This window comes from Erpetoichthys calabaricus, chromosome 6 (genome assembly GCF_900747795.2).
Source record: "Erpetoichthys calabaricus chromosome 6, fErpCal1.3, whole genome shotgun sequence".
In the NCBI taxonomy this organism is placed as follows: Eukaryota; Metazoa; Chordata; class Cladistia; order Polypteriformes; family Polypteridae; genus Erpetoichthys; species Erpetoichthys calabaricus.
Window position 1 is genome coordinate 80,747,573 of NC_041399.2, and position 17,272 is coordinate 80,764,844.

The 17,272-nt window shown below is 39.3% G+C and overlaps 1 protein-coding gene across 1 annotated transcript in view; it reads right to left on the reverse strand.

The window, feature by feature from the left end:
• smchd1 (structural maintenance of chromosomes flexible hinge domain containing 1) overlaps positions 1–17,272 on the reverse strand; it is a 509,382-nt gene that overhangs the window by 229,813 nt on the left and 262,297 nt on the right. The window contains 1 exon segment of the mRNA XM_051928888.1: positions 16,095–16,234. Within this exon segment, the coding sequence (XP_051784848.1) occupies positions 16,095–16,234 (140 nt within the window).

Here is a 17,272-nt window from a genome sequence, read left to right on the forward strand (position 1 = left end):
AATTGGCACCCCTTTCTCTTCAAAGATGAGAACAGGTTCACACAGAGCAAATGTCACAGACATGAAAGAATCTGGAGATGCTATGGTCAACGTTTTGCATCCTGCAACATCATCCAGCATGATTGATTTGGTAGTGGGTCAGTGATGGTCTGGGGAGGCAAATCATTGGAGTGTCACACATGCTAGGCAATGTACCCTGACTGCTGTTACAAGGTACAAGGATAAAATCCTCAAAGCCATTGTCAGACCTTACTTTGATGCAGTGGGCCCTGGGTTTGTCCTGGTGTAGATCAAGGCCCAATCTCATGTGGGCAGAGTGTGTAGGCAGATCCTGGATGACAAAAACACTGATGCCACTGATTGGCCCGCACGTCTCGAGTTGCCGTGATAAAATTCACACAAGTTGGATGAGTCTGTGATTTCAATTTTTGACTTTGATTTTCTGTGTGATGATGAATACAGCCCTCAATAGGTTGGTGATTATGATTTTCACTGACTGTTGTTGCATCATTTTGTTCTCAATGAATTACACAGTATTATTACTCAAAGATTATTTGATTGAATATTTCGTTCATCGAGATCCAAAGTGTTCCCTTAATTTTTTCCAACAGTGTATACAATTAAAAACCTTTGTTTACTCCAATATCAACTAAATAAAACACAAAAATTGGTGCTTGGATTTTACATTACACAACCAAGAAATTTACGATGTACAACCCAGGAGTAATTTTTTTGTGTCACAATCTATCAGCTATCAAGTTTAGAGGTCACAGCCCATAGCATTGCAAAGTCATATTTTTTTGCACAAGGTGTCACCTGTTTGGAAACACAGTGCCACTTTTGGAAACATGTACTATCTTTAACCTAAACAATTTGTCAAAACAAGTATTATACTGAAACATATTTTTTTATTTTTCTGGGAAAAAAATTATATATATGCAAATATATATATACACATACACTGAACACCCCCAAAATTCACGGGGGTTATGTTCCTAGAGCACCCGCAAATTGTGAAAAACTGCAAATTTTGGATGTGGTTAATAAAATGCCTATTTTTATAGTTTAAACCCTAAATATGCCCCCAAAACACTAATTTAATTTCAAACTCAGCTTAATACATTACCTAAAAAAAGAATGTAAAGGTAAACCTGTATACTGTACTGCTATGTCTCCAGCAGTCCTAGAATGAAAAATACCGATGTTACCACTATATGTACTGTAGTTCATGCAAGCGCGTTTTCATTGCCAGAAGCCTTAGAAAGTACAGGGCGTTTCGACGGCATCTTGGGGCTTTAACCCTTAAACTGCCACGTACTTGGAGGTTAATGCATCCCTGGACGCCAAATACTTTTTTGCTGCACTTTAAGTAAACGTCAAAAATCACAAAGAAAAAGTGAAATTTTAATAGAACACATTTTTTTTCCAGGCAAAGAGCATCACAATTACTGCAACACTGATCATTTACACACTGCTAATGAACTGTAAAAACTATTTAAACAACTACTGGAACAATATGTATAAAGTGCAACAGACGCCATGGATGAAATTAAGTAAATCACCGAGCCAACTGCGCTTGAACTGGCAGCATGCAAATACACAGAGGTAAACGCTGACGCTGTCTCAATCCCAGAGACAGTGAGGCTGCAGTGTGTCACACTTGGGTCACAGAATTGCACAGAAACACAGGAGATCGTAGAGACAGGAACTTTATTTAAACAAACAAACCTGTATCTTTCAGAAGTAAAACAAGCTCAGTATGCAGTTAGTTATCGATTAAAGAATAGACAAACATCATAGGGGAGCACAACCCCCAACAGGAGGAGAGGATGTCTGGGGGAGGAGAAAGAAACAAAGCAATCAGCCAAAAAGGACAGGTGCTGTTCAGGCTTTTCAGTCAGCTCCTGCGTGCTCGCAAACTGCACTGGGAAATGACTATAGCTGGTTGTAGCGATTTAAGGGTTAAGAGGAACAAAATGGAAAACACAAGAACACTCAGCTGGAGATGCATCACAGTCAATCAGCAGGAAGGAGAAATGAATAAAGCTGTAGCGGTCCGGTGCCGCTAAGATTCACACCGTTGAGAAGACAGCGATTTATTTATTTTTATGGTGGAGATTCCAGGGACGCACCCAGCCTTGACCCAACCCGCATGCACTCACAGAGACAAATACAAAGCAATACGGTAATCAAACAGCAAATAAAGAATGTAATGAAAGCAAATCTAATAAATCAAAAACAACGATACCACCCCTGTTTCCCTTACAGCGATTACACATTAAATACAACAAAGCACCAACAAAACACACACAGTAAATCATGAAAAGCGGCAACGGATGAAATGTAATGATGAAAATAGATAGTATATATACGTGTGTGTGTGTGTGTGTGTATATTATATATATATATATATATATATATATGGTTGAAATAGTTTACTGTCAAATAAATGCAAAGAGTACACGACACGTGTTTCGCCCTCATTCTGGGCTCATCAGGCGTACACACTCCACTGCACTCCCTCTCGGGAATCGAACCTCGGACGTCAGCGCCAGAGGCAATGCCCCTAACGTTGCGCCACGGCGTGTGGTTCGTTTATTTGACAGCATGTAGATCGGGGTAATTACATTCACGGCATTCGTAGTCTGTGTCACAATCTGATTGTATGGGTGGTTACCTACCTCTGGCGCTGACGTCCGAGGTTCGATTCCCGAGAGGGAGTGCAGTGGAGTGTGTACGCCTGATGAGCCCAGAATGAGGGCGAAACACGTGTCGCGTACTCTTTGCATTTATTTGACAGTAAACTATTTCAACCATTCTATGATCTGCTCCTCACAAACTGAGGGCACCGTGGCGGATGTTAGCAGATTGCTGGCCAACCACAAGCGTTACCTGGTAGGTAACCACCCATACAATCAGATTGTGACACAGACTACGAATGCCGTGAATGTAATTATATATATATAAATATATATATATATATATATATATATATATATATATATATATATATACAGGTACTCGTCGACATACGACCTATGCAAGTTACGACTGTTCAACTTTACGACGCGTTTGACTATTTCCCCCGCCAGCTGTTGGCAGCGCCAGTTTCCCGCACTCTCAAGTCTCGCTACACAGCAGTAAAAATATACGCAGCAGTGTTGCCCCACGTGTGTTTGTGTCTTGTTGTTTTGGCAATTTTCGATAATATAACCCTAACATATAACCCTATAATATTAACACTAATAGCAGCTTTCTACTCAAAACGGCAAACTTGAGAAGCTGCCAGCATCAAACCCAGAAGCTCTTGATTGGGCAGTTCTTAGGATTGCACTACGCAAACAGTCGCATCAACTGCTTACCGCAACCTGCTTTCTTTTTTCTTCTTGAATAAAAGCGCACTTGTTCTGTTATACTTGTACTTGTGAAAGTGTTTATTTGATATTTGGACTTCAGGCTTCACACCAGTCATTCTCAGTCACACACACCACTCACATCCACAGTTATCCCAGTCTCGTTCGTGCACAAGTTTTATATACAATCATCACATTCAAATGTTAACAGTTCCCACACACAACTGCTGACTCCCAATCAAGAGCGTCTGGGTTCGATGCTAGCAGCTTCTCGAGTTTACCGCTTTGAGTAGAGAGCTGCTGTTATTGTTAATATTATACAATAAAAACATACATTTGATTTACGTCTGTAACAACCGCTGTAAATTTATAGTGCTTGTCAAAGTTAGCGTTCACACTCGCCCCGATATGACACTGCTCTTTTCAAATAAAGACGCGCTAAAACAGAGGTGAACTCAGATCAGAGAAAACAGAAGCCCTCCCCGCAAGAAATGTCGACTCAGTGTATGAATGGCGTATGGAAGAAATGTGTTAAGCGTTATGTAAATACTTTTGCTGGATTTAACAGTGAACAAGAACTTGATGAGATTCGTGAAGAAATAGTGAAACTGTCAAAAGACCTTTCATTGGAATGTGAAATGGAACATGTCGAGGAGTTGCTAGACCGGGAATCAGGTGAACTTATAAATGAAGAGCTGATAGAATTGGAAGAAGAAAGAGTGGCGGAAGAAGAAACAAGAGAATTGGAGTAAGACGAAGAGGAGGAGGTGCCACAAAGAATGTTCACCACAAAGGGATTGTCAGAAGATTTATCTCTACTAAATAAACTCCTCGCTCATTTTGAAAAAATGGACCCAAATATTGAACGATTTGCGAGGATTGAACGGATGGCACGCAACACATTTCGTCCTTATTGCGAAATTTATGAAGAGAAAAAAAAACAAACAATTCAGACGAAGCTCACTATGTTTATGAAAAGAGCAACTCCTCCCATCACCCCGTCCGCAGCCTCGCCTGATCTGATGAAGGCGATATCGACAACCCACAGCCAAGCACCAGTGGTGCCAGGAATTAAATGTACAGTACAGTATTTCTTGTTTTGTACGTTTTCCACATATTAAACAAATTGTACTGTAGTATGCTGTGTTTGTCTTAGAAAGTAAGAAAATGTTGATAAAATATTACTTTAAGATGATTACAATATTATTACCCAGTCTAATATTCTTACCTTAAATTAACATAGGCCAACTTACGTCCAGATCAACTTACAACCAGTCAGTCGGAACCAATCGCGGTCGTAAGTCGACAAGTACCTGTATATTATATATATATATATATATATACACACACACACACACACATACATACAGTACTATGCAAAAGTTTTAGGCAGGTGTGGAAAAATGCTGTAAACAAAGAATGCTTTCAGATATATAATGATTGTTTATTGTTATCAATTTACAAAATGCAAAGTGAGCGAACAAAAGAAAAATCTAAATCAAATCAATATTTGGTGTTACTACCTTTTGCCTTCAAAGCAGCATCAATTCTTATAGGTACACTTGCACAAAGTCAGGGATTTTGTAGGATTATAGTCAGGTGTATGATCAACCAATTATACCAAACAGGTGCTAATGATCATCAATGTCACACGTAGGTTGAAACACAGTCATTAACTGAAACAGAAACAGCTGTGTAGGAAACGTAAAACTGGGTGAGGAACAACCAAACTCTGCTACCAAGGTGAGGATGTGGAAGACAGTTTCATGTCATGGCAAGATTGAGCACAGCAACAAGACATAAGGTAGTTATACTGCATCAGAAAGGTCTCTCCCAGAAAAAGATTTCAAAGCAGACTGGGGTTTCAAGATGTGCTGTTCAAGCTCTTTTGAAGAAGCACAAAGAAACAGGCAACGTTGAGGATCGTAGACACAATGGTCGGCCAAGGAAACTTGGTGCAGCAGATAAAAGACACATCAAGCTTATTGCCCTTCGAAATCGGAAGATGTCCAGCAGTGCCATCAGCTCAGAACTGGCAGAAACCAGTGGGACCCAGGTACGCCCATCTACTGTCCGGAGAAGTCTGGCCAGAAGTGGTCTTCATGGAAGAGTTGCAGCCATAAAGGCATACCTCTGACGCGGAAACAAGGCCAAGCGACTCAAGTATGCACAAAAACATAGGAACTGGGGTGTAGAAAAATGGCAGCGGGTGCTCTGGACTGATGAGTCAAAATTTGAAATATCTGGCTGTAGCAGAAGGCAGTTTGTTCATCGAAGGGCTGGAGAGCAGTACAATAATGAGTGTCTGCAGGCAACAGTGAAGCATGGTGGAGGTTCCTTAAACGTTTGGGGCTGCATTTCTGCAAATGGAGTTGGAGATTTGGTCAGGATTACTGGTGTTCTCAATGCTGAGAGATACAGGCAGATACTTATCCATTATGCAATACCATCAGGGAGGCGTATATTGGCCCCAAATTTATTCTGCAGCAGGACAACAACCCCAAACATACAGCCAAAGTCATTAAGAACTATCTTCAGCGTAAAGAAGAACAAGAAGTCCTGGAAGTGATGGTATGGCCCCCACAGAGCCCTGATCTCAACATCATCGAGTGTGTCTGGGATTACATGAAGAGACAGAAGGATGTGAGGAAGCCTACATCCACAGAAGATCTGTGGTTAGTTCTCCAAGATGTTTGGAACAACCTACCAGCCGAGTTCCTTCAAAAACACGTGTAGTTGTACCTAGAAGAATTGATGCTGTTTTGAAGGCAAAGGGTGGTCACACCAAATATTGATTTGATTTAGATTTCTCTTTTGTTCATTCACTGCATTTTGTTGACTGATGAAAATAAATGATTAACACTTCCATTTTTGAAAGCATTCTTTGTTTACAACATTTTTTCACACCTGCCTAAAACTTTTGCACAGTACTGTATATTATATAATGTGTGTGTGTGTATATATCTATAATAATAAAAGGCAAAGCCCTCACTGACTGACTGACTCACTGACTCACTCATCACTAATTCTCCAACTTCCCGTGTAGGTGGAAAGCTGAAATTTGGCAGGCTCATTCCTTACAGCTTACTTACAAAAGTTAGGCAGGTTTCATTTCGAAATTCAAAGCGTAATGGTCATAACTGGAACATATTTTTTGTCCATACACTGTATCGCGTCATCACGCCTCCTACGTAATCACGTGAACTAAAAACAAGGAAGAGATTTACAGCACGAGTCACACGCGGGAACAAAGGTAAATGACGTTAATTTTTGACTGTCTTTTAATACTGTGTAAGCATACATATTAACACATGTGCAATTAAACGTGTGCATTTACGGGGTGATTTCTCAGGCTTAAAAGCTCACCTTTTATCAAACGCGGGAACAAAGGTAACTGACGTTGTTCACTGTCTTTTAATACTGTGTAACCATACATATTAACACATGTGCAATTAAACGTGTGCATTTACGGGCTGATTTCTCAGGCTTAAAAGCTCACCTTTTACTAAAAAGGTAAATGCAAAACTATTTTCAATCAGTTTATTGAAACGCTCCCGTTAAGGATTGCAATAACATATTCGCGAGATAAAAGAACGAAGTAGGGGGAAATGGAGGAAGAGCCGCGAACAGCTAAGAGCAAAAAATTAATTAAACAATTGAGAACAGAGCGAGTTAAGCATACAAGCATGTTCATAAGGGAAACAAAGCACGGTGTAAAACGTAACTTTAAATTAAGTTTATAGAAACGCTCCCGCTACGGATTGCAATAACATATTCGCGAGATAAAAGTTTAATGAGAACACACGAGGTATAAACGAACCACACGCCGTGGCGCAACGTTAGGGGCAACAGTTTCAACCATTCTATGATCTGCTTCTTGCAACTGAAAGACGGCACATGGCGGATGTTAGCCGACTTGCTGACCGCAACGTTAGGGGCTTCAAGTATGGCACTGACGCCACATCTCAGTGCCAACACTTTGCAGACTGTACTTAAAAGACACGCCCTCCTCACTGGACAGTTAAAAACACCAATCAAACTAACGATGACATCAAGTATTACCCAATCAAAAGTAGGAAAGGAGGCATCTTCATAAAATGCGTGTGGGATGATTTGCATGAGACGCTGCTTTAAAAAAAAAATGATACAAAAAATACGGGATAAATCCCGTCCAGTATTGATTCAAAACGGGACGCGCAATTTCATTCTCAAACGCGGCACGATTCCGTATTTTAAAGGACGGGTGGCAACCCTACAGTGCCAGGTAACCACCCATACAATCACATTGTGATTCAGACTAGGAATGCAATGAATGTAATTACCCCGATCTACATACAAGGCGACAGTCTTGCAACATTCAAAGATGATGGTTTGGGATAAGTACACCATACAACATAAAAGAGCTTATGAAGCCTTGAACCGAAAAAAGCAACATCTCAGAGATCGTACAAAAAAAATAGGAGGTAATGTCGTTTTACTCGCTGTAGATTTTAGTCAAACATTACCAGTTATTCCACGAGGGAGACCAGCAGATGAACTCAACGCGTGTTTAAAATCCATGCTTCTCCCACGGTCGGTTATATGTCGCGTGTTCTCGGGTAGGTACACCAAAAAATGTATACATTTAAGCATGTAATGGGCAAAGAAAAAATGAGGTATACCCGAAGGCACTGCAGTAGTACTTCATGTAACTTTACTTCTTAAATGTTAATGTTTTACTGTTTAATAATTTATACGCTTCTTATATGTTGTTCAAATTCTTTTATCAAAATACCAGTGACAGCGCAATGCACGATAACATGGAGTGAATACACCATACGCATCCGCCCACGGCTGCCCTGGTGTGCGCAGATAGGAGTTGATTCTACAATAAAATAAAATAAAGATAAAAAGACTAAAACAATCATCACCCATAAAGCGGATAGTACACGTGACGTACTATATGTGTACCACATTTCAAGTGTATAGGTGAAACGGTTTGCGAGCTACAGGTCATTTTAAATCCTGGACAGACACACAAATTGCCACGGTACCAAATTACAGAAGAAGATTTTACTGTTTAATAATTTATATTTATATGAAATGTGCTTCTTATATATTACTTCATATTCTCATATGATAATGATGTTAATGTTTATATTGATTTCTGTTATTAAAACTGCATGTATGTGTGTATATGTATATATATATATATATATATATATATATATATATATATATACTAGCAAAATACCCGCGCTTCGCAGCGGAGAAGTAGTGTGTTAAAGAGGTTATGAAAAAAAAAGGAAACATTTTAAAAATAACGTAACATGATTGTCAATGAAAGCCCGTTTCACTCAGTAAGTCTTATGTGTGTGTTTATGTATGTGTGTATATATATGTAGATGTGTATATGTAGATATGTATATATATGTATATGTATATAAATGTTTATGTGTGTGTGTATATTATATATATATATATATATATATATATATATATATATATATATATATAAAAAACAGCAACAGTTATAACAATGACAACACAATTACATTGACAATCATGTTACGTTATTTTTAAAATGTTTCCTTTTTTTTTCATAACCTCTTTAACACACTACTTCTCCGCTGCGAAGCGCGGGTATTTTGCTAGTTATATATATAATGCGTGTGTGTGTATATATTATATATATATATAATGTGTGTGTGTGTGTATATATATATATATATATATATATATATATATATATATTATATATATATATATATATATATATATATATTTTAGTTTTTAAGCACAAATATAGTAAATTATACCATAGAATGCACAGCGTAATGGTAAACTAAATGTAAAAACATTGAATAACACTGAGAAAACCTTGAACAACAGAGAAAACTTACACTGCAATAGTTCGCGCTATAGTGCTAGGAACCGCTCGCTAAAAACACTTTTTTTAACGAGTTTTAAGCATAGAGGAAAAAATGAACATTTGAAAAATCTGTAATTTAATAAACCACCAAGAAAAGTAACATTGCAACAATGAAGGCTACGAACCGATCACTGTAAATAGAACTGAAAACAAAAACAAGCCTTCTCTACCTTATGTGTCCCTCGCTCGCGCTCTCTCTCTCGCCTGTGTGTGTGTGCGTGCGTCACTCTTTTGCAAGCCTGGAGCGCCTGTGTGTGTGTCTCTCTAGCGCGCTCCTGTGTGTGTGCACGCCTCTCTCTCCCGTGCCTGTGAGTGTGTGCGTGCGTCTCTCTTTTGCGTGCCTGGAGCGCCTGTGTGTGTGTCTCTCTAGCTCACTCCTGTGTGTGTGCGCGCCTCTCTCTCCCGCGCCTGTGTGTGTGTGTGTGCGTGCGTCTCTCTTTTGCGAGCCTGGAGCGCCTGTGTGTGTGCCTCTGTCTCTCGCGCTTCCTCTGTGTGTGTGTGTGTGTGTGTCGCGCTCTCTCGCTCTCTCTCTTGCTCGCTGCACAGGAAATGCACAGGGAGAGACTGAACATGTACAAACCGAAAGGGAACCTGGCTTGTACGTGTACAGAGACGTTCGTGAACCGAGGTTTCCACTGTGTGTGTATATATATATATATATATATATATATATATATATATATATATATATATATATATATATTGTTGGGAACAGCCCGGACACAGATAGGTAGACATGATGGGTTCACCACACACACATTTAGTTACAATAATATTTACAGTTCGTGCATCAACCCAGTGCCTAGGCACCAATCACCGTATCAGTCCTTGGCCACCACAATGCCTTTACTGTATGTGGTCCGCCTCCACTCCTCTCCTCTGAGCTCTGTCCTACTTCCACCCGACTCTTGCCAATGAATGGAGGGAGGCGACCCCTTTTATACACCCCCAGATGGACTCCAGGTGCTTCCTGAGGAGCCTCCGTTGACACACCCCTGTGTGGCGGAAGCTCTGGCTGCGTACCCGGAAGTCCTCCGGGTGTCCCCAATTCTCTTCCCCCCAGTACTTCCGGGTGTGGCGGAAGTGCTGAGGTCCAAGGCTCCCAAGGCATCGGGGCGCATCTCTGGCGGTGACCACGGGCCCCTACAGGGTTGAGCTTCCAAACTCTGTACCCGTGGCCCCCAAAGCAACCAGAGAGGTCGTCCCCTCGTGTTCTGGAGGAGGCACAAGCCCTCCCCCGGTCCTCCTGGGCATCCCGGCCGGGCATGAACCCCAGCCGGGTGCCACAATATATATATATATATATACATACATACATACATACAGTGGGGCAAAAAAGTATTTAGTCAGCCACCAATTGTGCAAGTTCTCCCACTTAAAAAGATGAGAGAGGCCTGTAATTTTCATCATAGGTATACAACTATGAGAGACAAAATGAGAAAAAAAAATCCAGAAAATCACACTGTAAGATTTTTAAAGAATTTATTTGCAAATTATGGTGGAAAATAAGTATTTGGTCACCTACAAACAAGCAAGATTTCTGCCTCTCACAGACCTGTAACTTCTCCTGTAAGAGGCTCCTCTGTCCTCCACTCGTTACCTGTATTAATGGCACCTGTTTGAACTCATTATCAATATAAAAGACACCTGTCCACAACCTCAAACAGTCACACTCCAAACTCCACTATGGCCAAGACCAAAGAGCTGTCAAAGGACACCAGAAACAAAATTGTAGACCTGCACCAGGCTGGGAAGACTGAATCTGCAATAGGTAAGCAGCTTGGTGTGAAGAAATCAACTGTGGGAGCAATTATTGGAAAATGGAAGACATACAAGACCACTGATAATCTCCCTCGATCTGGGGCTCCAAGCAAGATCTCACCCCGTGGGTTCAAAATGATCACAAGAACGGTGAGCAAAAATCCCAGAACTACACGGGGGACCAAGTGAATGACCTGCAGAGGGCTGGGACCAAAGTAACAAAGGCTACCATCAGTAACACACTATGCCGCCAGGGACTCAAATCCTGCAGTGCCAGACGTGTCCCCCTGCTTAAGCCAGTACATGTGCAGGCCTGTCTGAAGTTTGCTAGAGAGCATTTGGATGATCCAGAAGAGGAATGAAACCAAAATAGAACTTTTTGGTAAAAACTCTACTCGTCATATTTGGAGGAGAAAGAATGCTGAGTTGCATCCAAAGAACACCATACCTACTGTAAAGCATGGGGGTGGAAACATCATGCTTTGGGGCTGTTTTTCTGCAAAGGGACCAGGACGACTGATTCATGTAAAGGAAAGAATGAATGGGGCCATGTATCGTCAGATTTTGAGTGAAAACCTCCTTCCATCAGCAAGGGCATTGAAGATGAAACGTGGCTGGGTCTTTCAGCATGACAATGATCCCAAACACACCGCCCGGGTAACGAAGGAGTGGCTTCGTAAGAAGCATTTCAAGGTCCTGGAGTGGCCTAGCCAGTCTCCAGATCTTAACCCTATAGAAAATCTTTGGAGAGAGTTGAAAGTCAGTGTTGCCCAGCGACAGACCCAAAACATCACTGCTCTAGAGGAGATCTGCATGGAGGAATGGGCCAAAATACCAGCAACAGTGTGTGAAAACCATGTGAAGACTTACAGAAAATGTTTGACCTCTGTCATTGCCAACAAAGGGTATATAACAAAGTATTGAGATGAACGTTTGTTATTGACCAAATACTTTTTTTCCCACCATAATTTGCAAATTAATTCTTCAAAAATCAGACAATGTGATTTTCTGGATTTTTTTTTCTCATTTTTTCCTCTAATAGTTGAGGTATACCTATGATGAAAATTGCAGGCCTCTCTCATCTTTTGGACAATTGGTGGCTGACTAAATACTTTTTTGCCCCACTGTACATACATACATATATATATGCACATTTATATTATTATTATATATATATATATATATATATATATATATATATATATATATATATATATATATATACACACATACACACACACATTTATATATTTATACACATATACACACACACATAATATTATATATATATATATATGTTTGTGTGTATATATATATATATATATATATATATATATATATATATATATAAATATTTTGTAATGCAATGCTTACATTTAAAAAAAAAAATACAAAAAAATATTTTTAAGTGACACAATTTCATTCAAAAATGCACATACAAAGTAAAAAAAAACAAAAAAAAAACAACACTTTTTTCTTGTACTAAGATTTTGTTAGTCATATGTGACTTTTAAAAATACAATTGTGGGTGCCCATAAAAGAATTCATTTAATTCAATTAAAATGCATAGGTTTATTAAAGTGAAATTTCTAACCAGCTTAAATATTGAAAGAAATGAAACATCATATAAAAGTTAAAGTATGTAGGATAATGGTGCAATGGTTAAAAATTTTAGTATGAGAAAAAAAAAATTACTCTATAGTGCATTTCTGAATAAAACCGAGTCACTTAAAAATCCATAAATATATAAATTTAGCCACCATAATGCCATGCCCCACAGTACTTGGTACGTTACAAAAACCTTAACTTGGGTGGGAAGATGATTTGACAGAAGTGACATTAGTAATAGAGTGGAATTGAACCTACGATCTTAAAAGTGAAACGTAACATTCAAAGTCAAAGTGAACTTTATTGTCATCTCAACCATATACAAGTATACAGATAGACGAAATTGCGAAGCTCAGGGTCCACAGTGTAACAACATGACGTGCAAATAATAATTTAAAAATAGAATTAAAATTTAAATTAAAACATAAACAAGACAAGACATTGTGCGAAGACAAGACAAAGAAGTAGCAGCAATATCGATGTGTAAGATATGTAATATAATAAATAAATAATAAATAATATAGATAATACAGAAATGATCAGTGTATGATAATAGTTGTTTAAGACATGTGTAAACAATGACACGTCAGAAGGATATCAAGAGTGTCAAAATACTTAAAGGTCAGTATGAGATTTTCAGTTCTTCTCTACCTGCACACTCGTCTTTACAGGACAGTGGCTCGCATGTATAAAAAGTTCTGTTTTTAAAGGTGGTTGAGGCCGTGTGGAAGGGCAGGGGGCAGCCTGGTGTTAAGCAGTCTAACAGCTTGGGGGTAAAAACTCTCCTGAATCCTGGCAGATCTGGCTTTGATGCTGCAGTATCTTCTCTTGGATGGCAGAAGTGTGAAAAGTCCATGTGAGGGGTGTTAAGGGGTCCTGCAAAATGCTGCAGGCCTTGCAGACACTGCGTTTGTAAAATATGTCGTGTAGTGAAGGGAGAGGCACCCCAATAATGTTCTCTGCTGTCTTCACTATCCTTTGCAGGCGCTTGCCGTTGGATATGTTGCAGTTGCCATACCAGACAGTGATGCAGCTGCTCAGAACACTCTCAATGGTGCCTCTGTAGAACATGGTGAGGATGGAAGGGGGAAGACGTGCTCGCTTCAGCCGCCTCAGGAAGTGTAGTCTCTGCTGGGCTTTCTTGATTAGTGATGAGGTGTTATGTGTCCACGTAAGTTCCTCAGTTATGTGCACACCAAGGAACTTGGTACTCCTAACAGTCTCCACATCTAAACCGTTGATGCTGAGTGGGATGTGGGCAAGACGTTGATTTTCTGAAGTCCACAATTATCTCTTTTGTCTTGTCGACGTTGAGAGATAGATTGTTGTCTTCACACCATGCGGACAGCCGTTCCACCTCATCTCTGTATATTCTTTCATCATCCCTGCTTATCAGCCCCAGCACCGTCGTATCATCCGCAAACTTGATGATGTGGTTAGTGTTGTGCATGTCTGTGCGGTTGTGAGTCAGCAGGGTGAACAGCAGTGGACTAAGCACGCAGCCCTGCGGTGCTCCAGTGCTCAGTGTGATGATGCTGGAAGTGTTGCAGCCTATCCGAACTGACTGGGGCCTCTCTGTCAAGAAGTCCAGGTTCCAATTATTGCAGAGGGTGGTGTTCAGGCCCAACCTGTTCAGTTTTACAACCAGCTTTTTAGGGATGATTGTGTTGAAGGCAGAGCTAAAGTCTATGACTAGCATTCTGACATATGTGTCTTTTTTATCCAGATGTGTCAGGGAGAGGTGAAGGGCAGAGCATATGGCATCCTCAGTTGACCTGTTTGCGCAGTATGCAAACTGAAGAGGGTCAAGGGAGGCAGGGAGATTAGTCTTTATGTGTGACATGACTAACCTTTCGAAGCACTTCATTATGATTGGCGTGAGTGCAACTGGTCGGTAGTCATTCAGGCATGTCACTGATGACTTCTTCGGCACTGGTATGATCGTGGTCGACTTGAAACATACTCATTTCAGAAATTCTTAACTATGGTGAACCTTTACACATGTGAAATACATTTGTCAGTTGGAGAATTGAACCTTCCGTCTTTCTTAGAAAAGCCCAACACTTTATCCACTGAGCCAATACTGCCAAATCACTGAAAAGAGTATTTCACCAAATTTGTATATAAATGATGAAAAAATTGGTAAAAAAAAAAAAAAAAAAAAAAAAAGTTTCTGTAACATTGTGCCATTTGATCGAAATTCCAACACACTAACCACTTGACCAATGCTGCTTCACTGTTATATTGCAGTAATCTGACAAAACTTCAATATCAATCAGTGATTTTTTTTTTTTAATTTGTCTACATTGGCCTTGAACCTTTGACTGTTTGATGAAAAGTCCAACAGGCTAACCACTTGACTAACACCGCTAATTTTTCATATATATGTGTGTTGGCTAAAGGCACTATATATATATATATATATATATATATATATATATATATATATATATATATATATATTACATATTCTAGTCATTAAGCCCGTTACAATAACGGGCGCTAGAACAGTAGTCCATAAACATTAGGAACAGTCTATATTAAATGGCAAGGGACCTTTAACCTCATTAAATTTTTTCCGTAAAATGCCTGCAATTTTCTCTGACAGTAATACTGGCTTTGCTGTCCATAATATGCGTTTAATTTTCTGTGACAACAGCGGGCAATCAGCAGATTCTCCCCAGCAACTGATGTAATGTGCACGAAAATAAGTCTACTTTTACTTTACACTTTACCGGGCCAAGCTTCTTAATCACAAATCTGACATCCTCAGAGTGAACACTTGCACAACAATGGGGAAGCTGGTCTCCACATCTCAGTACCCGATTGGATTTTTCGTGTTTTCTGTTTTAGGTCTTGCCTCATTTACCGAAATCCGATTGGATCTGCCACGCGATATTTTATAGGTCCCACCCTCTCTGTCTTGTGTGACGTGTCAGGCGGCCTTTGAAGCATCTGCTTTGAAGCACCGCTCCGTGCCCCGCGCATGCGCACTTCACCAGAAGACTCGGACACATGGACGCACACAGGGATTTTATTAAAGAGGATATATATGTGTGTGTATTCACTAAAAGAATAATAAGGAAATGAGAAATTTAAATTTGATGTACATAATTATCAGAGATCCCGGTGAAAACAGATGAATCGTTACATTGTCACCGGAGATCAGCATGCAAAGTTTGAAGGAAATTGGTTCCATGTAAGTGGGTAAAAAATTGAGTGCAAAATCTGGCCCACACAGAGAGGACAAATTGCATAAAATCATATAATAACAATCATTTATATATATATATGTATATATATATATATATATGTATATATATATATATATATATATATATATATATATGCACATTCAAAAAGTACTGGTAAAGTACCAGGCAATACTTACTTATAGCATTTACACATAAAATGAGTTACAATTTAAAGTAGAAGTTAGTATAATTAATGAACAATATTACCTTACAGTGAACTACCAGTCGAGGTTGAACTGTGATATTTTCCACTTCATCAAGTACCTCAACTTGAAAGGGAAAAGTAGTTCCATTTTCAAAGGACAGCACTTCGGAATCTGGCTTTACTCGTAGTGTATATGGAGGCCCTGGAAAAAAAGATTGGGTATTGATATGAGCGTCTACACTAAATTAACTTCACCTCAAGTTCAGCAAAAATGTTCATGAATTTCACTGAATTCTGCAAAAAGGAGAAACAGAACTAGTTTTTCTTTATATGAAAGACTCCCTATTAATGCCACAAACACTACTGAACACTTTTGAATCGTTATCTTTCTCTCCCAACTCACACTAGACATTTGCATATACTTTTTTTGCATTGACAAGTCTTCTCCTGCCATTGTTATCAACATTACTTAACATTGTTTTCTAGATGTGAACTGCTATCTGTCTTCAGCAGACAGCTATGAAATACTCAACAAAAAAAGTCATCCTTGTAATCATTCATATTGTTTCACTACACAAGATTAAAAAGAAAACAAATTATCAGTGCTTCGGCTATTTCAGTTGGTTAAAAAATAACTATAAACTCACTTGAAATGGCATTGCAAGGTATTTCACACACTGTAGAATATGAATTACACAGCCAACATGGATCCAAAGTAGGGAAGAAAGAACGTGCAAAGAGGTACATAGAGAATGGAGCAATCGGGCCATGAGTAAAAAGCGCAGCAACTCACTCTCAGACTTTTCACAGACACAGAAAACTGAATTAATACATGCAAATGTGAGAATAAATGATGGACTTTCTTGGTGAAAATGGAAGGACTCTTGCAGCATGGTACTTGACCATAAATGAGAAGCCTCTTAGGAGAAAAAAATAAGATTTGAGTACAACTATATTGAAATGCTAGTACACATAATGAATTACATACATACACAACTGCATGTATTTGAATCATATATATGATTTGTTAGCAGATGTGTACACACTAGGGCCAGGCAGTACATCAAGCTTTTATGGTATATCTATGCATTTTCAGGCTAGGTGCAAGATAAAAAATACCATTTATATCAAGGTACTTTTATTATGCGTTAAAATGTGTAATTTGTTTCTGTAGACTGGACTCTTTAAAGCCATGTCAGCGTAAGCATCACTTCCACGCCCTCATTCTGTACACAAACCC